General features: G+C 36.4%; 2 protein-coding genes across 2 annotated transcripts in view; one reads left to right on the forward strand and one right to left on the reverse strand.

The window, feature by feature from the left end:
* Nucleotides 1–699: 699 nt before the first annotated feature.
* Nucleotides 700–6,455, reverse strand: dio1 (iodothyronine deiodinase 1). Its single transcript, XM_051653561.1, has 4 exons — nt 5,983–6,455; nt 2,059–2,202; nt 1,773–1,972; nt 700–1,372 (listed from the first exon to the last, which is right to left on the reverse strand). Exons 1-4 carry the CDS (start codon nt 6,335–6,337, stop codon nt 1,307–1,309), a joined length of 765 nt encoding a protein of 254 aa, XP_051509521.1. The 5' UTR covers nt 6,338–6,455; the 3' UTR covers nt 700–1,306.
* A 1,363-nt stretch (nt 6,456–7,818) lies between these two features.
* Nucleotides 7,819–27,761, forward strand: part of LOC127415071 (zinc finger protein GLIS1-like) — a 129,524-nt gene continuing 109,581 nt past the window's right edge. The window contains exons 1-2 of the mRNA XM_051653560.1: nt 7,819–7,963; nt 8,140–8,439. Coding sequence (XP_051509520.1) covers nt 8,184–8,439 — 256 coding nt within the window. The 5' untranslated portion in view covers nt 7,819–7,963; nt 8,140–8,183. The remainder of the gene's footprint in view (nt 7,964–8,139; nt 8,440–27,761) is intronic.

Genomic DNA, 27,761 nt, shown 5'->3' on the forward strand with positions numbered 1-27,761 from the left:
TTGATTACTTTGCATTTTACTGTCATTTGTTCCATTTAATATTTAGTCTGTTTAGTTTGAAAACATTTATCCATATAAATGATGCGATCCAAAGAGTGTTTATACAGTGGTGAAACACTTTCTTAAGATGTGTTACATTCATATGAGCAGACGGTGAAGCACGTTTGGAGCAGCAGAAACAGAAATAAACCTTGTGTAAATTGTCATGTGTACATTTAGCTTTATGCTAAGCTACAATACTATATCTAGCCATTTTACATGGACCTGTTACCAAGCACAATCGTATTTTTATTTTATTTTTTATCAAGAAAATCCACGTCAGATCATATTTTTCTCCCCTTTTCCCTAAGACCTTTGATATTAGTGCAAAAATCTTATTCTTGGTTTGAATTTTTCTACTGTCTTTCTGTAAAATTATCTAAAAATCCTTCAAACAAGATCCTTTTGCTTTATTTTGTTTTAGAAGCAACACTGCATAAGATAATTAGGCTTTTTTCAGAGAATGTATTTTTAACATGTGTATTTTGTCTTACTGCAGATTTTTTTATAGTCAAAACAAGTGAAACAGTGCTGAAGAAGTAATTCGATTACGTTACTGACCTTGAGTAATCTAACGGAATATCTTACAAATTACATTTTACAGCATGTATTCTGTAATCTGTAGCTGAATACATTTTAAAAGAAATCCTCCCAACTCTGTTGATGTATACATAACTCTTTATTTAAATAGATGTTGGAAAATCTGTATATTTTGTGAGCTCAGTACTTCGTAGTCTTGCTCAGAACTAATGACTGAATTATCAGTTTGCAGGTTACATGTTTACCCTACAAGCGTCATTTACAGTCACAAGTTAAACTGTACAAAACCAGAGAAGCACAGATGTCGTAAACAATCTCTGATAAGAGACATTATATGATTAATGAATTACATGCTGGAATGAAAATCATGTATTTGCATTGAGACAAAAAAAATATATAAAACACTTTGGTATACAGACAGATTAGGTTTTGTATCAAATATATATCAGCGACAACAGACATTCACTAATGATGATGTCCTAGGCCCTGCTTATTTCACATTCCTCCTTGTTTTAAACATTAAGTTACAGAGACCAGCTGGTTTCATCTGTAGCCTTCACAAACAAACACAGAGATTCAGAGAATTAGTTTGGGCACTATACACATTCAAGAAATCAGTACAAACCTGTAAATGCAATCATGGCCATAACTATCATAATTATATCTTGGAATTTTTTTCTTTCCATTTTTATTCTTTCCCCATTTTTCGCACACCCTCCTCTTTTGCTTATTTAATTTTCTCCAGAACTTTGCGAATAGCTGCAGGACTGTACCCCCAAGGTCCAATGCCACCCTGTTAGGAAGAATAAAAAAAGTTTGTGAACAAGTAAAATGTGGCTGAAAATCCATATTGTGGACTTATTTCTTGTAAATACGCTTGTATATTTAAAATATACAATACGCGAGCACTCAAAAATGCAACAAAAGCAAAATAAAAGACTCAAGTGGCTATAAAACCCTTTGACCTGGTGTTCCTGCCATGCTGTTCAAATCATTCCAAACCTTTCACTTCTATAAACACCTGAAATCTACTACTGCAAGAGGAAGAGAGTGTGTACTGGCCAAGGTTCAGAAATTCCAAAGCCTTCACTAGCAGCTATCTACTGCTCTCAAGAGAGTTGTTATGAGGTTTTAGAGGTATAAATATCCTGTACCGTTTACTTCAAATTTTCTCTCTATTGCAAAATACTTACTTGATAGATAATGTTCCCACCCTGAAGGACATAGAGTCGCTCAGGAAGGGCACCGTACTTGCTGGCAGTGATGTTGGTCATCTCGTCCACTACAACAGGACAGAGGGGGTCTTCTTTGACTAGGACCTGGGCTGCAGCCAGTCTTTCCTCCAAGCTGTTATGCACACTGATGTCTACATTGTTTACAAAGGCCCAACCATCTATGAGAAACAAACATTTAACTCAGTCACATAACATTTAGTTCCTCCTGGTTATATAAAATGTTTTGCAACATTATTGTCAATACCAGTCGCATGTGCCTCAGCAATATAAACAACAAGGAAATCTGCCACGTCACTGAAGTCCTTGACAAGTTGTTTGAACTCATCAAGTTTGAAGAGAAATGGGGGTCATGTGCAGCTTCCAAAACTCAGAACAAGTGGACGGTTACCTGTGAATAACCACACTAAGACTCAATTACAACAACAAACTACAACAACAACATTTAGGCCTATATACAATATATGTTATATACAGTATATGGTGAGGTGAAAATCATATAAAATCATTCAATTATAATTTCATAAAATGTTTAAATTACAAAACATTATTAGCATAAAATCTGAGTAAAAAACTGAATAAAATAAAATGTACATGATTTTCAGAATGTATGATCCATGATATCCCTGAATTGATTTGATATTCCAAAAAGCACACTGTGTGCTTCAATGGAAACTAGGAAATCTTAAAGGAATATTCTGTGTTCAATACAAGTTAAGCTCAATCGACAGCATTTGTGGCATAATGTTGATAACCACAACACATTTTTTTGACTTGCCACTCCTTTTCTTTAAAAATAAAAAATACAAATCTGGGTGACAGTGAGGCACTTACAATGGAAGCAAATGGGACCAATTCGTAAACACTAAAATACTCACTGTTTCAAAAGTATAGCCACAAGACAAACAATATGCGTGTTAACATCATTTTAGTGTGATAAAATCGCTTACTAACCTTTTCTGTGTAGTTATAGCCAATTATACAATCTTTAAGGTGCAGTATGTAAGATTCAGAAACCCTTGTTATTAATGACACCTGTGGCCGTTAAGTGAACTGCAGCCAGCTACACATTGCTTGTGCTCGTGCACACACTCCACAAGGACACCATGAACGTGATTCACTGGCACCGTGCTGACAGATGAGGTAGCATAATTAAAATTACAGTTATGATTGTTTTACTACAAACTTTGAGACTAAACTAAAACGACTTGTCATCTAACATAGCATACTGATACACACATACAGCTACATACTACCGAACTATACCAGACTGTTGCACTGCACTGTTATGTTGCACTATTGTATGTTTTGTATGTCATATGTTATACTACGATCAAGAAACCAGCGTAGTTGCTTAAATTTATCCTTTTAGTATAAAGAGAAGATCGTTGAAATTATTTGAAAGTTACAAAGCAAGGTAGCTGCAATTTGTCAGCGTTAGCAGGCAAGATCAAGTTAGCTAAAATTACACAGATCAATCCTTATGGCACTATATTTCACATGCTTTGCAGTTATGTAAGCTTACCTGTTCAATAAGAAGAATGCCAATTCAGGGTCGATTTTGATCCCCAAAACCGAATGAAGGTCCCTCCAGAAATCAAATGCCCTACCGTTGTTCACTCTAGTTTTCGCTCGACCACGATCACGTTCCCGCTTAGCCAGACAGGATTCAGTAGATAAATGTTTTTTTTTTTTTTTTGGCTTACTCAGAGTTTGTGTAGGAGTCGGTGTTGTGCTGGGAGCCAGACATTTGCTGGATTCCATCTCTAAGATAACGTTACCTAGTGTTGCAGTTTGTTGTCGCTGTTGAATAGTGGTAGAGAAGCTATTACTGAGGCAAGGCTCTCGGGAGCGCGCATAAACGTCACATCCTTTGGATTTTCCCGGCAAAAGCGACCCGCTCCCTTCGCATGAAAATCAGTCTACAGGCTTTCATAGGCAACCTAGGAAGTCCAGGAAGGGCTCATTTTTTAAGTTGCGTCACAAGTCCTTCACACATTGGCAAAAAAAGGCGAATATTACATGAAAATGGTTACAAACTGCACCTTTAAAATGACTGTACAAATTACAATTTAAACAACTTTACAGCTCAAATAATTTTCAACAGAAGAATTAATGGAAGTGTTTTTATAAAATTATAAGCTTCACTTTTCTGCCTTTAAACCCTCCAAAAATTGTCCCCATTCACTTCTATTGTAAGTGCCTCATTGTAATCTCGATGTTGGCATTTAAAAAAAAAATTAAAATTAAAAAAAGGAGAGACGAGTACATTTTTGTGTTAATCAATATTATGGCACAAATGCTGTCGATTGAGCTTAACATGTATTGAACCCGGAATATTCATTTTAAGGTGCTGTACCAGCAGACATGCCCCTCTTTCCAAAACACCACCCCAGAAAGAGTGTTGAGACCAAGTGCATCTTCTCACGGTTGTCAAACACACCAGTAGCAAAATAGCGCCCTCAGCTGACAACTGTTATGAATATGACATTAAATCTGAATATTCCGCTTCAACTACAACACTATAACAACGTGCAAGATTAATGGCAGGCAGAAAGCACATCAAAGTCTTCTGACTGGCTGATCAAAGGATGTGTCCGCAGCCCGCGGTCACATTTTTTAATTTTTTTTATTTGCTGTTTACAAAGCCTTGTGCTGTCACAGAGACCAGTGAGATATCTCAGGACACTTATTTCAGTGATATCTTTCAAGGAGAAAGAAATTTTTTTGCATACCATTCAATAGCCTAATAATAATAAAATAAAATGAAAATCGCTTGAAAGAATAGTTCACCCAAAAATGAAAATTCTCTCATTATTCACTTACCCTTATGCCATCGCAGATGTGTATGAATGTATTTCTTCAGCAGAACACAACTGAAGATTTTTAGAAGACAGAGCTCTGTCAGGTCCTTATAATGGAAGTACATGGGTGCCAGCACTTTGACGGTCCAAAAGTCACATTTAGGCAGCATAAAAGTAATCCATGCGACTCCAGTCGATCTATTAATGTCTTCTGAAGCAAATCAATAGGTTTATTTAAGAAACAAGTTGATAATTAAAATGTTTTAAACTTTAAATCGGGGCTTCCATCCAGGGCCCAGATGCTGTTTGAAATGGCTGAACTCTCACATCAGAGACTATGGGAGAAATTGGAACATCCAACCAAGAAGGTCGCACCCAACGTTCAACTGATGTGGAAAGGAAGTCCCGCCTTACGGAAGTGGAAGAGCCAATCACCTTTTAGATGCAGACATCGCCTGTCAATCAACTCGAGAATGGGCATGTGCATTAGCAAAACAAGCCATTAAAATGCCGTGTTTCAGTGTAATCTGAGGTAAAGAAGCACAATTTATGATACCAGTGCTGTTTGATTTGACTGCTTATTTGAAATATGTCGTCTAAATGTAAGCTTGGCCAACAGTTTTAGAGATTTCGGTGTTCCCCCATTCAAGAAGACAGGAGCTGCACTGTCATGACTGGGAATATCCTCCAAAGATGGAGCGTTCCAAAGATGGCCGACAGTGGACTGACTTGCTAGAGAGACTTTGTTGTAAATAAGTGCCACTTCTGAATTCTCGCGTGAACTCGTCGATGCGCTTACGTCATGCTTCGCATCAGCTGCTGGCAGGAAGCGCTTTTAAAAGTTAATAAAGTGTAATTATCGATTTATTTTTTACACAAACATATCGATTTGCTTCAGAAAACATTAATTGATCGATTGGAGTGTGGATTACTTTTATGCAGCCTAAATGTGACTTTTGGACTGTCAAAGTGCTGGCACCCATGTACTTCCATTATAAGGACCTGACAGAGCTCTATCTTCTTCCAAAAATCTTCATTTGTGTTCTGCTGAAGAAAGACAGTCATACACATCTGGGAAGGCATCAGGGTATGTGAATAATGAGACAATTTTCATTTTTGGGTGAACTATTCCTTTAAAGCACCTTTAATATTATGTTAACTTTTGATAATGATCTAGTAATACTGTAGAATATTAGATAGGCTACTCCTTGTTTATTTTACTTCGTAATTTCTTAAAGGTATTAAGTTTTAAGAGTATTAAATTTTTCACAATTTTAAAACTTTTTTATATTTATTTTTGTATTGTACAAATAAACAACACAAAACAAACACCTAAAAATGTGAATATAAAACAAATTAAACTATACCTTTAAGAAAACGATAAATACTCGTTTTCTGTCCATCCATGGTAATAACAGCTGTGTCTGGAGCTGCATGTCCCTCAAACGCATCCAGGCCCAGCGAGCACCAGTTTACGGAGAACACTGTTTTAATGAACGCCAAAGACAAGAAAGTCGGACCCCAGTCTTCGTATTTGAATTTGGGATTTTGGGTCATCGTCGATTTCTCTCCAAGTTTAAGGATGATTTTCTTTGTCAGGCCTGGTGATATGATTGATAAGATTTTCAACAGGAACATCTGCACGAGCGCAAAGCAGATCATGGCCACAGCTGATAAATACACAAAAAGTTTTCTGAACGCATATCCAACTGAGGTCCCCATCGTGAGATGTTTTCTGCGTTCAAGCGTAGTTGTGTCGGTATAACTTGAGCAACGGTATCGAAAACCTTTAGTTTTGTTGTGTCAATTTTCAAGGGGCGAAATTACGAATCCTACTGGACCAAGGGGGAGCTTATAAATATGAATTATGTTACGTTGACGTAGCTTCTCAACCAGTTGCCAACGTCTCAGCAAATCAGCAGGGCCTACTTTAAAAACGTCACGCAGCGTAATTAATATTCATGAGCCAATCCTTCGCCATAGTGGGATTCACAACTTCGCTATCCATGGAAAATAACAAGGACATCCCCTTCAGTTCACTACCATAAAGTGAAAATTATGAGTGAATAACAGCCGTTAACGTGACAGTTAACTATTAACTGAGAGAAATGACAATATTTGGGCGCTTTTAATGCGACAAAATGTATTCATTTGTCTTTCTTTAGCTGGATTTTAATTAGCCTATCGATTATAGACTGTAGATGACTGGCTGACAAAAAGTTGTTGGCTAAATCAAAGTAGCTATCAGTGAACACTGATCTTTTCAGTATCACCATTCATCAAAAATAAATAAATAAATAAATATAAATACACCACTGACACAGAACACTGCAGAATTGCAAAGCCGTTATAAATAGTAATTCAGTCCACAGGACGCCACATACAGTACTGTGTATATGTGATGCCCTTTTTAAAAGATGCTCTTGGTTGTTTATGTATTTTTACGTTTTAATGTATGTACTTTTCATAAAAATAAAATAAAATAAAAAAGTCCTTTATATCTCAAAAAGTAAAAATACTGCTATGATAACCTCGCTGGTATAGGGATATATTACATTTGAATATCCATATCCATCTTGAGCAAACGTGACTGAAAGGTACCTATTCTCGTTTTTTTTATAATGGTTTATAGACACTCTAGCCTAAACTTTACCTGAAAACTGCTACAATAATCTCAGCTAACGCGTAGTTCTTTTAAATGTCCATAAGATGTCACTGTTGACATGTTTGATGACAACCCTTCTAATATTCTTGCCTTTAATTTTCCTCCATTCACTCTGACTTTTTAATCACATCTCGTAAATCGTAAAAGTAAAAATGATTTATTTTTTTTAATGTTTCTGCCGCATCCTCCAGGTAATTAACATTTATGTAACATTTATTATTGTCACTGACCTGTCTAGTATCTACTCTTAATTATATTGTTTTCTCTATAATTATTAGTCCTACCCAACTTGTCCCTGTGTGATGATGAAGCACATTTATATAATTCCCTGTTTAAATCTTTACCTCCAGTATTATGTTGGTTGTGAAATTGCGAATTATTATTCCCAAAATGAAGTGGCTCGGAGATTCCATTCACATCGCATACATCCAGTTTGCTCACTATTGGTACCGCCCCTTTCAGCACCGAACACTCATTGGAACGTCGAGCTGTCACTCAAAGCAGGAACGCATGTTTTGGTTTTCAGAATTGATGCTATAGAAAACTCATAAAATTGCAGCCGAAACGGGAGAGAGGATGTGGTCGTTAAGAACACATAAAACAGCTTGTTGGACGCAGAAGTTGAGAGTCATCATCAGTCTTTCAAAATATCCTATCTTTCTTGCTTTGGAGGGTTTAAACAGGTATGTTTTAAATATCCACTACAACATGCAAGAACATGTCTTGAATAAAATGTTTTATTGGCTAAATATGTATAGCCTATTATCTATTTATTGCGTCAGAGTCCTCTATAGAGAGCTATACTAGTTTGTACCTTCAATTGAAGTTCAAGTTAATGGTGTTTTCCTTGATCCCACAGGTAAAAGAAACAATATAAAGGACTATTCGTATTCGAGGACTGACATGCACACTTGGAAGTCAGAGGTCCAGATGCAGAAATCTGCAGCTGTCTTTGGGATGGTCAGCCATCAGACTGATTTCACCGAGTTGACTTTCTCCATGTTCAGCAGCAAAGCAGACATCTGCCCGAAACGCGTCTCTGCTGACGGCTGCGGATCGAATCCCGCCTCGATACAGATGCGCTGCGGAGCTGAGGATCTCAAACTGCACGCGCATCACACCTCCAAACTTCAGCGTTTCAGCATGTCACCTGGAGAAGGTATGTACCAGCGGGTTTTTACACACGAAGTATGTTAACAGATGTAGTTTGTCGACTTTGACAGAGTTTTATATATATATATATATATATATATATATATATATATAAAACTATAATAATAGTAAAAAAAAAAAAAAAAAAAAAAAAATACCACAAAAATACCTACATGTAAACCTCAATCTAATTAACATTTTTAATTGGCTTTCTTGATTAAAACCAGAATCAGACCTACCTACGAGTAATTAAGAATGCCATATATAAAATAGCAATTGAAATTGTATTTAGCATTAGTCTAAAATGAATTTTGTTCATAAAAGTTTCTGTAGCCTAACTTCTGTCCACTGAACACCGGTGACAATATGACAGTCTCTTTTTAAATAATTGTATTTGTTTATTTATTTTTGTTGTGTGATTGACAGTCAGCCATGATTAATGTCATTTGACTGAAATTAGTTTATTTGAAGCGCTCATGTCATGTGCGGCATAAACTAAAATACACTTAAAATTTCGGAAGTGTATACACTTTTTATCGTAATTGTTTCAAACTGTCTCTATAAACTATACTGCGCGTATTAATATGTGGGTGTTTTTATGATTAAGAATAATAACGTATAAGGCCACTTAAAAGCGCAAGTCGCAAAAGTGCGCATGTCTCGTCGCGGCTGCCTTGTCATAATTTTAAATTCTTCATCGTTAGAGACTATTGTGCCTTGAAAAGTGTGTTAAATGTGCAAAAAAGAGCGAAAATGTCGTATACATACGTATTAAATAACATTTTTCCCACTTCATATTGTTAAAGCTTTATTAAACTTCCAGGCACAAGTAGTTCATCTTTTTTATTTGAAAAAAAAAAAAAAAAAAAAAAAAAAAAACATTGATTTTTAGGGTTGTGAGTGCAGAAACTGAATAAAAGCTTTCAAAGAAGTACAGTTAATAACAGAAATACATGAATTAATCAAAACTTAATTACATTAAGAAGTACATTAATATCACAGCATTTGATCCTTTCACAGAGCTCACAATATGCAAAACATAAAGAGTATTGTGGCAGATATTCAGTACTGAAATCATATGGCTTGACTGCTGCTGCATTCATTTAGTCAAAAAAGTATCTCCATACTTGCATTTCACTATTCTGTGAAACAGGAAACATACTTTATTGATTACATTCATTGTGTGTGCATATGTTTTTGTATGCATATGTGTGACATGGACTTTTATTGTAATCCATGTTAGTTACAATTAAACATGCATCCCACTAGCATGTGCAGTTGGCCAGAAACAGTGCTCTTTGGTGTTGGGATGGGGTGGCCACCCTGTTTAGATGATGTTAAAATGGCATGGGATTGTGGGGGCCGGCACAGTTAACCACTTGCCACAGCTTATGATTATACAAATCTGACTTATATTAGTAATCATACCTTGTCACAAAAGGCTCAGGGGGGGGTTTGATTATGACCTTTGCCTGCCAAATTCAAACCAAATGTTTTTAAATGTGTCTAGGCATAAATGGCTCTGCAAGACGCCCCCATGCAAACCAAAGAGAATCATTTATTGTCTCTGGGATCCATTTGGTGAACAATTATGTTTTATGTATTGATCTGTGTTCAGGTTTGATTTATTTTAAACTGACCACTCAATTAGTTGTTGGGGAGGCATTTGACATGTTGGAAAGAGGAAACTAAATGAGAGACTTTTGGTGAAATGTTTACAAGCAATGGATATAAGCAAAGACAATTGTTGTGTTACATGCTCTTTAGGGCTGCAACTAACGATTATTTTGATAATTGATTAATCTAACGATTATTAGAACGATTATTCGACTATTCGGGCGATTATTGCAACGATTAATCATTAGCTCTTAACCGATTATTCAGCTTGTGCCCCGACTTAAAAGGTTGTAATAAACGTGCTTACTAATAATGAGGACAAAATCATCTTTCAAAAATACCTCTAAATGACATTCACTGAATTAAAGGGAAAAAATACTTTTTATTAAGTTTAATTCAGTAAAGAAATTGTTATCAAGTGTTTTTGTCTTGTTTTCCATTTAAAATGGTCTAAAAATCCTTAAAACAAGATACATTTACTTGAGAAGCAACATATAAGATATTTAGACTTGCTTTAAGAGAATGTATCTTAAATATAAGTGTATTTTGTATATAAGTGTATTTTTTTCACTTGGTTATACTTCTGCGAGTGCAGTAAAGACAAAATATACTTATATTCAAGATCTATTCTCTAAAAGCAAGTCTAAACATCTTATATGCTGCTGCTCAGGTGAATGCATCTTTATTTAAAGGATTTTTAGATATTTTAAAATATTTGTATTTTTAATATTAACATTCTCAGATAACAATTTTTTCTTCTGCAGTATAGTTCCTAAAGCAAATGTACATTGTTTTAAAGGAGTTTTAGATATTTATATTGGAAAACAAGCCAAAACAAATCAAAAACGTATTTTGTTGCAGTGACTACACTCACAGACATTTTGTAATATTGTGATATCACACTTTTTTGTTCACTTCGATCCATCTTTAACTCACAAAAGACAAATGCTCTCTTATTAATAAAGCTGCATATTGCCGTTTTTCTTCACGATAAGAAATGCACAGTGACATATATTATGATTCAATAAGTCACAAGCCATCATGTTATAATCTAGCTGCATTAAGTGTGCGCACTCGAGGGATGAGCATCCCTGCGACAGAGTATGCCTCAGCCGGGTGCAGTTTCAATCTCTCCCCCTTAGATCGGGACATTCGCGCAACTCATAGAAGAGGTGCTGGCTGCACAGAGAAATGCCAGTATCGGAGTTTGTAGATATTTACATGACCTGCTTCTGTATTATTTGAACTTTAATAAAGCTATAACACATTAAATATAACTGCATTTATGATGTAATGCCAGGGTCCTTTAAAGAGCTCCGGCTCCACTTATTCCACAACGAGAGTGCTTCTGTATTTATTTATTTTGTATTTTTGTATTACAATTCTTACATACTTTGCGATCTACATTACCTGAAGCTGTTCGGAAAGTTTAGAGTGCATCTGGACTGTGAGCTGTCTTTTCTTCCTCTCCTCAGTCTGGCACAAACTGCAGTGCTGCTCTCACGTGTCATCATTAGAGTTTAATGTGATCTCATATTATGTTAAATGACATCAAACGACAATTCGACAACGAAAATTTTTGTCGACAATTTTTTATTGTCGACGTTGTCGATAACGTCGACTAATCATTTCAGCCCTAATGCTCTTGTTTACCTGCTGCAGACCATATAAATAAGAAATATTGTCTTATTTTTGTTGTTAACATATATGACTTGTTTCAGAAGCCATTAAAGGGATTGTTTGCCCAAAAATGAAAATTCTGTCATCATTTACTCACCTTTACTTCATTCTTTCGTTGAACACAAAAAATAGATGTTAGGCTGAATATTAGTCACTTTCACTGAATGGAAAACAAAAATGCAATGAAAGTAAATGGTGACTGGGGCTGTCATACTGACTAACATCTCGTGTTTCATGTGTTTCAGGAAAAATAAAAAGTCAAATTAGTTTGGTCACATGACGGTGAGTTAATGATGACAGAATTTTCACTTTTGAATGAAATATCCCCTTATTTTATTTTTGAAATGTTTGAACATAGTGGTACTCATAAATCACTCTGTAAGCAAGGGAACCAGTTTTGATTATGTTTCTGGAGCCATAGTATGTTAATACATATGCTGTTTGGCTCAGACTGGTAAGCAATCTTAGCCCCCTGACTAAGATTACCCTTTTTTATCTTTTTTGTTGCTTTGAAAATGCCTGCGTAAAATGTGTTTTTTGACAAATATTTTATGTAGCTGCTGTCTGTGGTCCTCAGCACATTTGTGAGTACAGACTAACAATAAGTCAGCATTTCGGTCCTGTTAAAAAGGGTTGCTGATCAGGTACTCATTCCACTTTCAGTAACTGTGATGGCAGAACATGCAGATTAGAGATTAAATACGACAGCACAATTTAAAAATAAAAATATATTTTTATATATTAAATATAATATAAATAAAAAAATAATGAATGCTCCAAGAAATTCCTCTATAAATTCTTTTTAAATTTAATGGTAATATTTATCTTTTTATTAAATAAAAATGTGTTTTTCACACATTGTTGCACAGGCTTTAATTTAAAGTAGTGCTGTGGTTAATTTTCTGGGGAACTGATTGCTTTAAATTAATGTTTTGAGAAATACATTTCTATTTTTTATGGACATTACTGAATTATCCAGAACAGTCCAGCTCCCAAAATATCGTCTGTTTAAAAGTGACCGACTGGTATAGGGTTTTCAATGGCTAATGCAAATATGTGATATTGGCTAATAAAATGTAATTATAGTAACTGAGATGTACACCTATACGCTATTGACCTGTTTCATGTGACGTCACTGTATGGTCTTCAATGTGCTGCGCTGTGGGATGTGGCAAAAGCCGACAACATTTTTGTTTGTATTTATAAACCATGAATAGGTGATACTGGTGTTTACTTACCATATAGCCAAAATGTAATTTTTCTTTCAGTAAAGTTTTATCTTTTAAGTGACATGGCTTCATTTAGCCAGTCAAGCAGTGTTGAAGGGGGAGAGCAGAGATAAAAACACTTGTGGGTCTTTGCTCATTTATTCAGACATGTCAGTTATATGTACACATGTCAGTTATACTTATAACATTATCGATTCAGATACAATTTAACTGGAAATGCGCATAGGACGGCAAAGGCCATTTTTGGCAAAAGGAACTGCAGTTTAGGCGGACGATATATATACACATCATGCACGTGCAACAAGGGCGTCAGAGAACTATGTCTCCCTGGGGATCATGTCTATTACCGTATACACACATACACATACGCACAAAACGCATTGGAACATTTTCACCAGCAATTAAGTCGTTCAATAAGCCAGCCAAGGCATTAGTTACATTCTACCATGTTCAATATAATTGTTCAGACAAAATTGTTATAAAAATGAACCCATATTATAAAACATTAAGCTAAATGTCCCACCTGTTACTTGAAGACCCCAAATGTGGCCTTGCGCTCAGGGGTGTTGCTCATAAATGTCTTCATGAGATTTTCAATATCCAAGGTGTCAATAATCTCCATGTGTACGTGCATTAATCTAATGTGTGAGTCTTTGCTAGCTCATGCTACTACTTTGTAGTCAAGTCTTCAGCCATCCCCAGCGATTATACAGGGAAGAATAAGTGAGGTATACAACAACAACAACACAAGCGATTCATTTTAAACATAAAGTTAGGGAGACAGTCTGTTGCTCAGAGGTTTTAGTGCCATCCCCAGGGCGACGAAACACAAGATCACTAAATCGCTATAGTTTTTTTTTTTTTTTTTGTAAATTATTATAATTTCAAAGGATGAGCTTACACATGAGTAAAGCACAGTATTCTTCTGAAGCAAAAAACTTAAGATTGAGGATTGATTCATTTGTTTTTATTCATATAAACTGTAATAATACACTACATTATTAATTATTAAACAGTAATTATACAAAAGCACAATTTAATCTTAATTTATTGTCAAATTACTGTTTCATTGTTAACAATCACTTTTATTTATTTATTTATTTTTTTTGCTTTTGTGAAAATAAAAAGGGTTCTCTTCAGTTCGGCAGGGTCCTGCCCACAAGCATGACAGATCTCTCTGAAATGGGACGCTGTTTTTATGAACACAAATGACAGATATACTGAAAGCGAAAATTGTATAATATACTGTATATATACTGCATAAATACAATGAAATATATGAAATCTCGTTGATACTGCTTTCCAGTCTTGCTCACTAGGGGGTGCTTCAAGACCCTCAGCACCCCCCTTCCCACGCCTTTGTAGGATGGTGTTATTCATAACACCCAGTATGTCATAACTTTAACACATTGTAATAAATAAAAAAACACTATAATGTGAATATATTGTATATATTTAATGTGTATATACTAATGTTAGTCAATAAACAACACATCATAAGCACATCATGAAGCACATATATTATTCACACCACCAGACTAAAATGTAAACATATTTGATATATTCACTCTGCCTCGGTTGCTTTCTGTGTATTCTTCAAGAGTTAAAAGCAGGTCTTACATTCATACAGATGGGATCATCACAGACATTTTGTAATATTGTGACCAAATCAGAGCAGAAAACAACACAAACATTTGTAACTTCTGAATGAGAGATTAGTTCCGGTAGGCGTGTGCACTCGCCGGTCACACTTCAGACATATTTAAATGTCCGCGAAAGTCAAATTTGCAAATATTATTCTGACCTCAGACCTGTATACATCTTTCATGGGACTTTGCATGGATCAAAAGCATTTTTTTCGGTTGTTCTTGATATCGTCTTATGGGTGTTTTTCCATTCACCTCCATTGTTTCCTCCTGCTGATGGTCACAAATATGGCGGCTGGGGGGAAAATGTGATGTCACTGAAACATTTCAATAAATTTTTATGCAATGTTTACTTGAAATTCACTAAAAATATTTAAAAACAGCAATTTTCTAATTGATCAAATAATCGAATAATCTAATTTTCTAATAATCGACTGTTGGTAGATTTTGGAACTGACACAAGTGAGAGGCTAAAGCTTTTGTTAATTGGCCAAGGCATTTTGATAAACTCAAAATGGCCAAATATTGGCAGATTTATCAGCCTGGCTGATATAGGTGTATAACTTCTTGTGACTGCCTTGGCTTTTCATCTTTTCTGTAGATAAGTCAATTACTGATTTGTGTTGATTCCTTGAATCAACAAATTGTCACCATCTGAACTGGAGGAAAATAATAATATGGTAAACTGAATATGCTAATCAAGGATGTTACTGAGCTTTTGAGATAATCTTAATTAGAGTTGAGGCGATTGTTCGTGCTTGTGTCCACAAATATATTTTTGAGCACAAGGCAAAACTCTGTTTCTCAGACATACACCCACATTGAAGTGCTGATTCATCTCATGAAAAAATTAGTAATGACTCTAAAGGGAGTCATTGCTTTACTGTTACAGGTTTCTATGGCAATGCATCTACTCCCACACACATATACCCACTCAGAAACATTTTGTCACTCTGTAAAATGTGGCATTTGCACTCAGAAGTTGAATTCCTGTAAGATATAGAAGGTTCCTGTGCTTTCCTGGCTGATATTCTGGACTTGTAAGGATGCTGTCATTATAGATTATCACAATTGCTTAAAAGCCCCAAACTAATCCTATTGTGTTGTGTCATCATTCATTTTCATTGTATGGAAAAAGATGCAATGAAAGTGAATAGTGACTGAGGCTGTCAATCTGCCTAACATATCTACCTGTGTTCACCAGAAGAAAGTAAGTAATTGTGGGTTAGAACAACAGAAGGGTGAGTAAATGATGACAGAATTTTTATTTTGGGGTGAGCTGTTCCTTAAGGGAATGGGAGAAAGTATTTTAACATATACAAAATGACACACTTCACCTTTGAAGTACATTCAAATGACTTATAGATGGATGCTTTGACAAACACCTTTATAATACATGCAAATAAAACAACTAGCCTTAATGTTGATTGCTGTAAAGGAGTGTCGTACAAAAGACTGCTTTGTTGTAGTTGCCTTTACTGACTACACTAACAAGGTAAAAAAAAATGTTGACGTCAGTAGTTGCATCAGCGCTAAACTGCTATTTGGACTGCGCCATTACCTGTTTGTTCAAACTGCTCTCCCCAGAGCGTGTTTCATTTGTTTCTCTTGTCTTCTCTAGGCTCTTTCTCTTGCTTTCACTTATTCCCACATATCCTCCTTGACTGTGACCCACGTCTTTTGGGGAACTCCTATGACATCAGAATGAGGCATGGATAAATTGATTATGTGGGAAAACTGTAATGTTTGCAGCTTGTTCCATTGATGTACAAAGTCCTGAGGATCATTGTGTTGTGGTATGGCATCACTGAGCAAACCTTTAATGAGTGAACATTTCTCAGTGTCAGTCACCAGGCATTTAAGAGCCAGCTTGCTGTAATGGAAGCCATTGTATCATTTCTCACAAACAGGTCTCAAGAGGATTTGCTTGACTGTTGATTCAGCTTCATTTGGTTTGAGCTTATTTTCTGAGAGAAAGATGCGGTTTGGAGAGACATGATCTTTGGAAAGTCTAAATATATGAGAAACAGAATATTCAAAAGTGAAAACATTTCAGAATCTAATAGACTTAGAGTAGCACTTGATGAAAAATACTCCTGTGGCTTTAGAAGATTACAGCATCTGACGGTAAATCGTTGTGGTAATACTTTTTCAAACAATCTGGAAAACCTCAATGTATTTAATCAATTCTAAGGTAAAACATAAAGACATCAGAGACCTTTATTACCGTTTGGATTATATCTACAGTTTATGATTTTTTAGAGCATCTGTGATGTCATAGCCCATGTCCAGTTTTGTTTTATTTATGTTTGAGGGATTAGAAAGGCTAAGGCAAAGCAACGGCCTGAATCATCCTTTATTTAAAGGGCACTAGAGCCCTGCCAATACAACCCTCAAACCAATAATTCTGTTAGAAAATATTATCTGGTTTGAATAAGTGTTGAAATATCTCTGGAATACCAGAGGAAATGTGCTCTGGACCTGGGCTTAAACGGAGGAAAAACAGAATTGGCTCTGATATGTCATCATAAAATGTATTTTTAGCTTGGACCTTGTCTTGAGAATCACTCATAAAAATGCACCCAAACTCTCCAATCTTTTTCCCTTTTGCATTTTGATATAGGAGTCAAATTCCTGCCTCAAGTGAAATGGATCTGATTGTTTTGCCTGCTCTGTCTTTCTCCTTGACTCCGTACTGAGATGAAGGGGCTACTCACTCACACCCTGTGCCAGGGGGACATGCCACAGCTAACCGCACATCTACACGGCCCAAATTACTCATGCATTTTTAGACGGCAGCAACTCTGTCTTCAGGCTCCTTTGCGCATATGACTGCACACACTGGTGGGTTTTTGATTTACATTTCGACAGTGGCACTTGCTGTTCTTGGCCCTGTGCTTGTTTGCTTCATCAAAGAAAAATCCTCTTTGTGGCGGTGCTGATCGGCAATCCCAAAACGGTCACAAGAGCCCCGGTTTCCTGTAGTAGGACACTTCATGATTGCTAGGTGGCCGTGACCCCTTGTCTCCCCTGTGGAGGACCATTTGAGTCAGGGGTCCAGTGGGGTGTTTATTTTCTGTTAAAGCTGACAGATGGTGATCAGCAACCAATACAGCTGTTTTTTTCTTCTCCGCCCACTTTATGTTTAATAGAACATAAATATGGAGACCTAAACCAGTGCCAAGTTCCCTGGTGGGTCTTTTATTAGAATAAGTATTATTCTTTTATATCAAGAAATACCACAAAGATTACAGCAGATTCTCAGTATAAACAAAAGCTCTCTCTGGCTGTACAAACCACACTAATATATACAGAGGACATAGTGAATGTAGACAGATTCATAAGCAACTACTTTTCTGCCATTCTGCCAGTCCTTAGACTTTGGATACACAGTGAAACAGCTTTTTACAAGTCTGGGCACGTCAGCTAACCAGCAGCCGGCCAATCGAGCTCTGGCTTCATCTGAGTGGTCAAAAACAAACGAGCAAACACCGATGCACTGAGTGCCATTTTGTTCCTTCATTAGCGGAGAGCAGAAATTATTCCAGTAGCGCTCAGTTATATTCTCTCTGTTGTTTGAAACACTTATCGTGCCAGGAAGCTGTCATGGGGCAGTGCCCATTCAGCCTGCTATCTGATTGGCTGGAATGACCCTCAAGGACTATAAAATACAATATAAAATCTAATAGTGCAGTTTATATACTTTATTACTGGTTGTTAATAAAGCGCAGGGTCCTGGAAAAATTAGTTATTCTCTGGTCCTCTAGTGATCCAACACCAGCCGAGTGTAAAATTACATTATGCTCTGGGATTTCTGAAGGCTAATAACCTGACATGGGCTCTGAATGCAGATTGTTTAGAATAAAAACACTTCGCTTTTATGAACAGATCTGGATTATTTGACGGGAGTCTTTCGTCTTTAGTAACTTTGAAGGCTATACCTTTTGTATTTGGGCTGTTTGTGAATTGTGTGCTACTAAGGTGAAAAATCTTTATTATGTATTTATTGTCTTCCACTGACTTTTGGTCTAGTAAAGTCCTACATCCATTCCCAGAAACTTGTGGAAGAAAAAAAAATTAAATGTCATTAAATTAAGTGTCAATTAAACTTGACCCTTTTCAATTAAAAGGCCAAAAAAGGAACTGACAGATATGGAATAAATTTTCTGTGCTAGACAGTTCATTGGGAGTACAACAAATACCATTAAAATATAATTCTATAAAAGATGTCTTTATTTTCCACAAAAGGGTCAAATATTTTTGCCTATGCTGGACATCATGGAATGGAGATAATAATTTTGTGCCATTACACAACATCTGAGTGTTACTTTCAAACAAAACCAATCAGATTCTTCAGACCTCAAGGCCTGCAAGTTTTTTGTTTTGTTTTTGTTTTTTGCATACAGGTAAGGGCCACGAGTCGGCTAACAACTGACTAGTCGATTACTGAGGTTGACCCATTTTTTTTTTTTTTTACAAATATTTTGACATTTTTAGTAGCAGTGCTGTTTTTAACCATACACATGCAAATGGATGTCTTTGGCTGTTGCATTACAAGTCGTGCTGTTTTTGAGCATCTCGAGTCATGAGCATTGCACGGTTTAATATCATGCAGCACTATGATATAGTGATTGATGTATGTCTTCATGAAATCAGGGACACTGCACTCAAAATCCAATCAAAAGTGGTCACAGGAGATGCATTTGAGATGCATGGTAATACCAGGTGTAAACAGCAATATGTCTTGCCTGACCACATGTGATGGGATCACCCATCACACCAGGTGTAAACGGGGTAATTTTTTGTAAAGGTCCTCTAAAAAACTTTTGATCGGGTCTGGTGAATCCCAAACTGACCTAATTTTACAGGGCTTCCTTAAGACTGTTTAACCAACTAGTCGTTCAAACAACCCACTGACTATTTGATTTGAAAATACGTAGTTTTGTACATCCCTAATCCAGCCTTTGCAGAACTACGTAACTGTCTACAATCTCAAATCGTTAAGCTTTTAGGGTTTTTACTTTCTGTTTCCGTCATCGGCTGCTGTAGGATTACTCTGACTTGAGGCATGCTCAGAGCGAGGTTAAAAGAACAGAGAATATTATTAAACTTTTGTCTGTCAGACAGCACTATCGTCTCATCTCTACTCAACGCTCTGGGGTATTTACTCAGATCTAAAGCATAAATTGAAATCAGCAGTTTGGCAGGTTAATATTTAGAGAAAAAGATGGCAGCAAGCGACAAGAGGACACAGTTTCCCACCACTCAGATTTGTCTGATCCGTTTTGTCCTCATCCCTCCTATAATTGTTATTGTATGGGAAATTTTCTGACCAAGAATTGGTATGTGCTCTGTTAAGCTTTACATTTTTAACACTGTGGGTTACAAATGGTGAGTCGTGACTGAAAAAACAATCCTAAATCCAAATGACAAAATGCAATTAATCCATTTAATAGTGTATAGTTTGGATAGCAAAATAAATAGGCTTATAAACCTTTGTGAGGAGAAAATGCTTCCCATATATTTTGTTATTGATGACAAAATCTGTGCATCCAATCAAACTACAATATTTTGGTACAAATTGACCTCTCACTTGTCTTAAGCTGATAAATCTGTTAAGCTGATTAAACACACTTGTAATGCATTACAAAATGTATGTTTTCCTATTCAGCTTGAATGTCATGTTAAATGATGAACATGCCATGTTAATAATTCTAGATATTTTTGGGACATGTTGATGTATGCAGCTGGTAATTTTAAGAAATGTCAGGGGGTTTTTTAGCCCTTAAAGGCATACCTCGGGTCTTTAGTTGTCCATACAACTCTTTAGTATTCCTCAATCTTTCTCTTATAAATAGTGTAACACACACTCACAAATATATATATATATATATATATATATATATATATATATATATATATATATATATTTCCCGCATCTCAGAATAGCATTCTGAGATGTTATTCTTCTCACCACAGTTGTTCAGAGCGGTTATCTGAGTTACAGTAGACTTTGTCAGTTCGAACCAGTCTGGCCATTCTCTGTTGACCTCTCTCATCAACAAGGCATTTCCATCCACAGAATTGCCACTCACTGGATGTTTTTTGTTTTTGGCACAATTAAGAGTAAAGTTTTGAGACTGTTGTGTATGAAAATCCCAGGAGATCAGCAGTTACAGAAATACTCAAACCAGCCCGTCTGGCACCAACAATCATCCATGTGATTATCTAATCAGCCAATCATGTGGCAGCAGTGCAGTGCATAAAATCATCAGTTAATATTCACATCAACCATCAAAATGGGGAAAAAATGTGATCTCATTTGGACTGTGGCATGATTGTTGGTGCCAGATGGGCGGGTGTGAGTATATCTCCTGGGAATTTCACACACAACAGTCTCTAGAATTTACTCAGAATGGTGCCAAAAACAAAAAATATCCAGTGAGCTGCAGTTCTGTGGATGGAAATGCCTTGTTGATGAGAGAGGTCAACAGAGAATGGCCAGATTGGTTCAAACTGACAAAGTCTACGGTAACTCAGATAACCGCTCTGTACAATTGTGGTGAGAACAACAGCATCTCAGAATGCTATTCTGAGATGCGGGTTGGTACTGTTTTGGTGGCTTGAGGGGAACCTTCACTTTATTAGGCAGGTGGTTTTAATGTTGTGGCTGATCGGTGTGTGTGTGTGTGTGTGTGTGATATATATATATATATATATATATATATATATATATATATATATATATATATATATATATATATATATATATAATTTAAATGGCTTAAGTACCCTAGATATGCAATAGTGTTGTTTTGTTTTTTTGTTTTTGTTTGCGCTTCCATAAATTACATTTTTGTGATTATTTAATATCTAAGATTACTACCACAGAATATCTATTTCTTTGTTTATTACAAGAGAAATGAGTACCATATTCATACAAATAAATACTATATCACTTTTATTTTTTGTGCAACAATGGTGAATTATCAGTATCCCATGTGCATGTACACATACATATCATATGCTATTTGTTGCTCAAGGTGGTGCTGTTGTTTCAGTGATGGACTTGATTTACATTTGGCATTGCTATTTGATGAATAAACAACATGGAAGTAAACTATAGCAAGTACAACACATGAACAGTGTGATTTGACTATTGTCATTTTGGTGTACTACTGAAATTATGTAAGTTTTGCATCCATTTAGACTCAATAAGAAAATACTTCTTTAGCTTATGTGTAGCTTATGTCTATCTTATGTGTTATGTGTAGCTCAATGTGTTTGACAGCCACTTGCGTCTCATGAGGTTTCAGTGTGAAAGTAATGAAGTAATGTTAAAGTACTGTTAGAGTGTTTGGTGAAGTTCCCTTGCATTTAAGGGTTAAAGGACATTTTCTTTTTTTTTTTTTTTTTTTTTTTACTTTTGCACACTAAACCAGTTTTTTACTGTGTAGGGTTGCTGCTTGATGTCCAATGAAAAATCTATGACCTAAAGCAAAACCGGTTGAGAATCACTGGTTTAACACACACAGAAAAGTTACCAGAATCCCTAATAAACTGTATAAGATATGGCTGCAACAGTGCAAGAGAAAGAAGAGCATTAAGGGAGAGAGACTAATGTGTCCCGGCCCTTTAACAGGCTGAGAGGAATTTGAGGAATGAATGTTGACTTCAGCTTTTTACAATTTGCACTGAGTTTGCTGACTTATCACCTACCACAAATATTTCCTCCACTATTTCACCCTTTGAGCCCTCACCACAATCTCACAGATGAGTTTTCCAGGGGGCAGCCCGTGCCAAACTTTCCACTGAAGTCACCCCTTGTGTGTGTGGGCGAGAGAGAGAGAACACACTCATCATGCTGCAGTAAATGTACCATGAAAGCTAAGATACTTCTCTTGTGTTTACATGGCATCAATTCCACTGTCATATGTGCCATTAATATGAGAAATAAGACATGCCATTATGGCAGACTTCATTTTGCTCAATTTTTATTTTTAGCTGGGCACACTCTTCTAGAATTAAAGACTAAATCCCTTTTTCTAGTACAATTTAGATCAATATGACTGTATCATCACGTTAGGCACTTAAAGTTCTCTAAGGGATGCTACCGTTGGCAGTCACAGGGAAGAATATCAACAATAACGCGTAAAAAGATCGTGGTGCAAATACGGTAAAGGGAGAAACAGGAGACGAACAAGAACAAGCAATAGCGAATACCCTTGGAGAGTTCCAGGTCACGGGGATGCCCGTCCATAAATGACGGAGCGCAGAATATGTTTTGAGCGCATCTGTCATGCGTAACTCTCATGTCTCATGCACTTGTGTTTCCTATTGAATTAACACATGTGAAGAAGGTTATACATTGCTGGAAGTTGTGGAAGTGGGTTGTGTGTATGTTTGTGTGTGAATGGAATGGCTCATGTGTGCTTTTGTGCGCTCAATATCACCGTGGAGAAAGTGGAAAAGAAAATAATCTCAGCCTAATCATAACCAGGTCACTCTGTTGTCCAGGCCTTGCCTGACATTTATGGCCTTCCCTTGGCTCCACACTCACTCTTTACCACAAACCCGGCCCATGAAGCTACGCTTCACCATATAACTGATTTGCTGGCGTTTCTAAATCTACACATAAAGCAATGCCTGACTTCACAAGGCAGCTATTTAAAGAAAAAAGATGACGTAACAGGAGGTTCTTATATATCACTGACAGTTTCTGACAAAAATTTTCAGAAGAGGGAAAGTCTGGCTTGAGCTGTGTTATGTGTTCTGAGTCATAGCATTTTGGATTTTCAGTTTTCTTTCTTTCATTCTCTCTTATTTTGTCCTTTTTTGCTATTTTCTTCATTTTTGCCCTAAAAAAGTTAATGAGAATATGTTGACTAAGACAAATAAAAAAACAAAGCAAATCAGGGAGTTGTGAATGATGTTACAGCTTTACCGTTTTAAAAACTTAAATGAAGTAAGGAAGCATGAAACTCCTGACAGCCAGGTGCTGTGGACTTGGCCAATGATTTTGTTTCCCAAGCCAGCTGGAAAATGAGTTGCAGAATTTATCTGCACCCTTTTTCCTTGACAAATTATTTTATTGTTCTCGCACAGTTGGTTTGCATTTATTCTTCTGGCTAATGGTGGGTTAAGGCAGAGCGATCTGCTTTTGCCGTGTTACATTGCAAAACGCCCCAACTGGGGCTGTTCCCGCAATGACAAAGCGTATTTGCTTTTAAAGTTGACAGAAAGATAGATTGTCAGTTTAATGCTAGCCGAGCCTCAGGAACTTGTGGTAGAAAGATTCATCAGAAGGGATTTTCTGATCTCCTATGACTGCAAAATAAAGACATTGCATTACAATGCAAAAATCTTGTAAAGGCATAACCCTTTTGCCCTTTTGCCCAAAGGTCACATCTTTTGCATGGCTTAATTGAATTACAAAGCCGTTTATGTTATAGGAATTTTGCTGCCCATTGTAGATGAGGAGATAACGGCATTATAACTGTCTGCTTACTGCACTCTACCTGACCTGAGCACAGTAGATGAGAGCTAGGCCGCTAATCTTTTACAAATGCTACTAGTCTCCAAGACCAGGCTTTCTTGAAGATGACAGAGTCAAAACAGCCTGTTTTTCAATGAGCCTCCACTGAAAATATGCCTGAATCAAACAGTGACTAACACATACCTTCTGTCTAGAGGGTTACTCTGGAAATGAAAGAGCCTTAGTGGAGATGTTTGCTATGTATCTGTTCACATTCATCTGGATGAACTGGTTTCTCTTTAGAATTGGCACACGTATTTACAAGGATGTTACAGAGTGGAGACAGTGGACTGCTCGAAGGGTTGTAACATCATAACAAGCTAACTACATACTGAATACTGTGCGGTATGTACTGTATACTGCCTACTTTAAAAAAAAAAAAAAAAAGGTGACAACAGTATTCCACGACAAACCTTTCAAAAAGTAGTATGCTACATTGTTATCACATGACTTCATTACGTTTAATTCAGTGAGTGGGGTCCAGTTAAATTACCATTATCCAGTAAATAACTTCCGGTTCATCCATTAAACTGGAAATGGAAGGTCAAGTGGAATGCATTGCAATGTGGAATAAAATCAGAGACATCATAGGATGAGACGGTCACTCATATATATATATATATATATATATATATATATATATATATATATATATATATATATATATATATATATATATATATATATATATATATATATATATATGAATGGGAGAAATCGTTGTTCTGAAAATGGCAGCTAAAGGAATGGAAGTCCCGCTTTACAGCATTAGCTGGATTAGCCTGAAAATACTGTTGTTGTTTTTTTTGTTGTGTGTATGTGTGTGATTTACAAAAGCACAATTTATGAAATCATTGTTTTAAGATTTTATTGCTGATTTGAAATATGTTATTTGATCGTAATCATGACCAACCATTTTAGATATTTTGGTCTTTTCTCATTCAAGTACACAGAAGCATGCAAAAAATGAGCATACAGTGCACAGTATATAGTACTGTTTACTGCAGCAATGAGTAACAGTAGTTTAGCTGTTTGCTATACCGAACATAGCCAAAGATTGATGTCAAGAGGAAGTACTTAAGGGAGAAGAGATCTGTGTGCTAGTTGGGTGTATCCATTTGCATCCTGACATTTCTTAATATGACTTACAGCATTTAAGCCAAATCAGTCATTAAACTAGCAATCCCCTCTTTGTAGGGTTATGTCATGTTTTGACAAACTTATCAGAGAAGGATATGGGTGGAAATGATGAAAGACACACAACTTCATTTGAAAAGCCTTTTCGTTCCCTGATGCCTGTTTCGAGAAGGCCTTTTCGATTCACTACATGTAGCTTTTGAAAGATGTTTTTCATTCCATGTCACCAGATTGTTGCCAACCACACATCTTGAAGAGGACTTGGAGTTGTATTTTCATATGTTCTCCTTGTTTAAATGGGGTTAGCCACATCTTCCGATCACTTTGTGCTTTAATTGACTCCATATAGTTTTGACTTGACTCCAATGACAAATGGAAAGATTATCTCTCAGGATAAGTTGATGCCAGAGAAATTCAGGCATTCCAGCAATAGTCTTGACTTGCATAATAACATTCGGTATAAATTAGTTGGGGTACTCAAGTTCGGACTCGGATTCGATTCCGAGTCACGAGTCCAATTTTAATGGTCTTGGACTTGTCACGGACTCTGATGCATTTTTACTCGGACTTGACTCAGACTCGAGCCTTTCGGACTTGGGATTTTTCCAGCCAAGTCCATGGCATTTGAGATGCAATGAAAAACAAACAAACAATAACGTAACATAGGGTCCTCTTTTTCAGACCTGAAAAAAGCGTCCAGTCGGGATTTCAAAATTGCCTCTAAATGTCCGGGATTAGGCTTTGTCTTCATATTGATGTGCTCTTTACATTTAGTCATACAGTTATTATCATACATAAGTTTTCATGCGTATATGTCCTTACGTATGTGTAACGGGTAAAGGATGGGCAAGGAGGAGGCGGGAACCGGCTGAACAATCAACATAACTTTTATTGCATAAATTAACTTAAACAATGAACATAAACATAAACACACACAGCGCGGCTGCATGTGTGTCTCTCTCTCTTGAACTGGCATCTCCGGCTTCCCTTTATCTCCCTCTCCCACTGATGAATTGACCACACCCTCCTCCTTGTCACAGTATGCTTATTCTGGCTGAAAACGGCAGCGCAAATTCATTCAAAGTACTTTTTTAACTCTCTCTCTCTCTCTCACCCGCTTGCATGCTGTATATGTGTGGAAAGAGATCGCCAGACCTGCTCTTTCACTCTCATCAAGAAACATCAATAATGTAAGTAAACTTTTAAAAGTACATTCCCCAACTCTGCAAATTATTAAATAGAACACGTTTTGTCAGACACACTTACTATGCAGTAATTTCTAACTGAAAATGTTGACTATATCGAGACAAAATCAAATTTACTACGTATCAGGGATATTTAAACTAATATGACGGATGAAATAGACCATAATGGAAATTGTGCTAGAACTCAGTCCATCACATATTTGTAGTTCAACTTCTGTATGTTACCTGTAAAGCTGGCAATTGCTTTTCAATGGCAAAGAAGTCTCTATTCACCTATTATCCATACTAAATATAATATGAAAAGAGCAAAACGTCAGCCCAAGGAGAGTTTGTCATAAAAATTGTATCTTGACATAAGGGAAGTAGGCTACACCTGGACACAGCAGGAGGACAGAAAAGTGTGAAGTATAGTAGTATAAAAATAAATTTTTAATGGTATCTGATCCTTTCTGTTTTTATTTTATGTTGTTGTATTTAATTTTATGGCCATTATTAAATGTTTTAATATTACCATTTATTAAATGTATTAAACACATTCAATGTATTTAATTAATTACATTAAATGGATTTCACCTATAATTTTAGATAAAACTAAACTAAACTGAATGGACAAATTGAAAATGAAGTTGAAATAAAAACTAAATTAAAATAATAACTCTGGTTGTAATGACTAACGCAGCTTTCACTTTCTTTTGTCTATGTCTGAGTGGAGGGGAAAAAGCAACAAATAATTGAAATGTCAACAGAACGGAATAAGAAGTGTGTTGAAGGACAGTTTTGTCTTCATACACCTAAAGCATATGCTTTCATTCTTAAAGGTGCAATATGTAACAATGTTCATGTAATATTCGACCTATTTTTTGCCAATGTGTGAACGGCTTGTAATGCAACTTAAAAAATTAGCGCTTCCTGGACTTCCTAGGTTGCCTGTTAAAGCCTGTAGACTGATTTTCATGCGGAGGGAGCGGGTCGCTTTTGCCGTGAAATCCAAAGGATGTGACGTTTATGCGCACTCCCGAGAGCCTTGCCTCAGTGCTTCTCCTCCACTATTCAACAGCGGCAACACTAGGTAATGTTATCTTAATGATGGAATCTGGCTCCCAGCACAACACTGACTGCTACACAAACTCAGAGTAAGCCAAAAATAAACCAAAAAAACGTTTATCTACCGAATCCCTTCTGGCTAAGAGGGAACGTGATCGTGGTCGAGCAAAACTAGAGTGAACATCGGCAGGGCATTTGATTCCTGGAGGGACCTTCATTCGGTTTTGGTGATCAAA

Source organism: Myxocyprinus asiaticus, chromosome 24 (assembly GCF_019703515.2).
Source record: "Myxocyprinus asiaticus isolate MX2 ecotype Aquarium Trade chromosome 24, UBuf_Myxa_2, whole genome shotgun sequence".
Lineage (NCBI taxonomy): Eukaryota > Metazoa > Chordata > Actinopteri > Cypriniformes > Catostomidae > Myxocyprinus > Myxocyprinus asiaticus.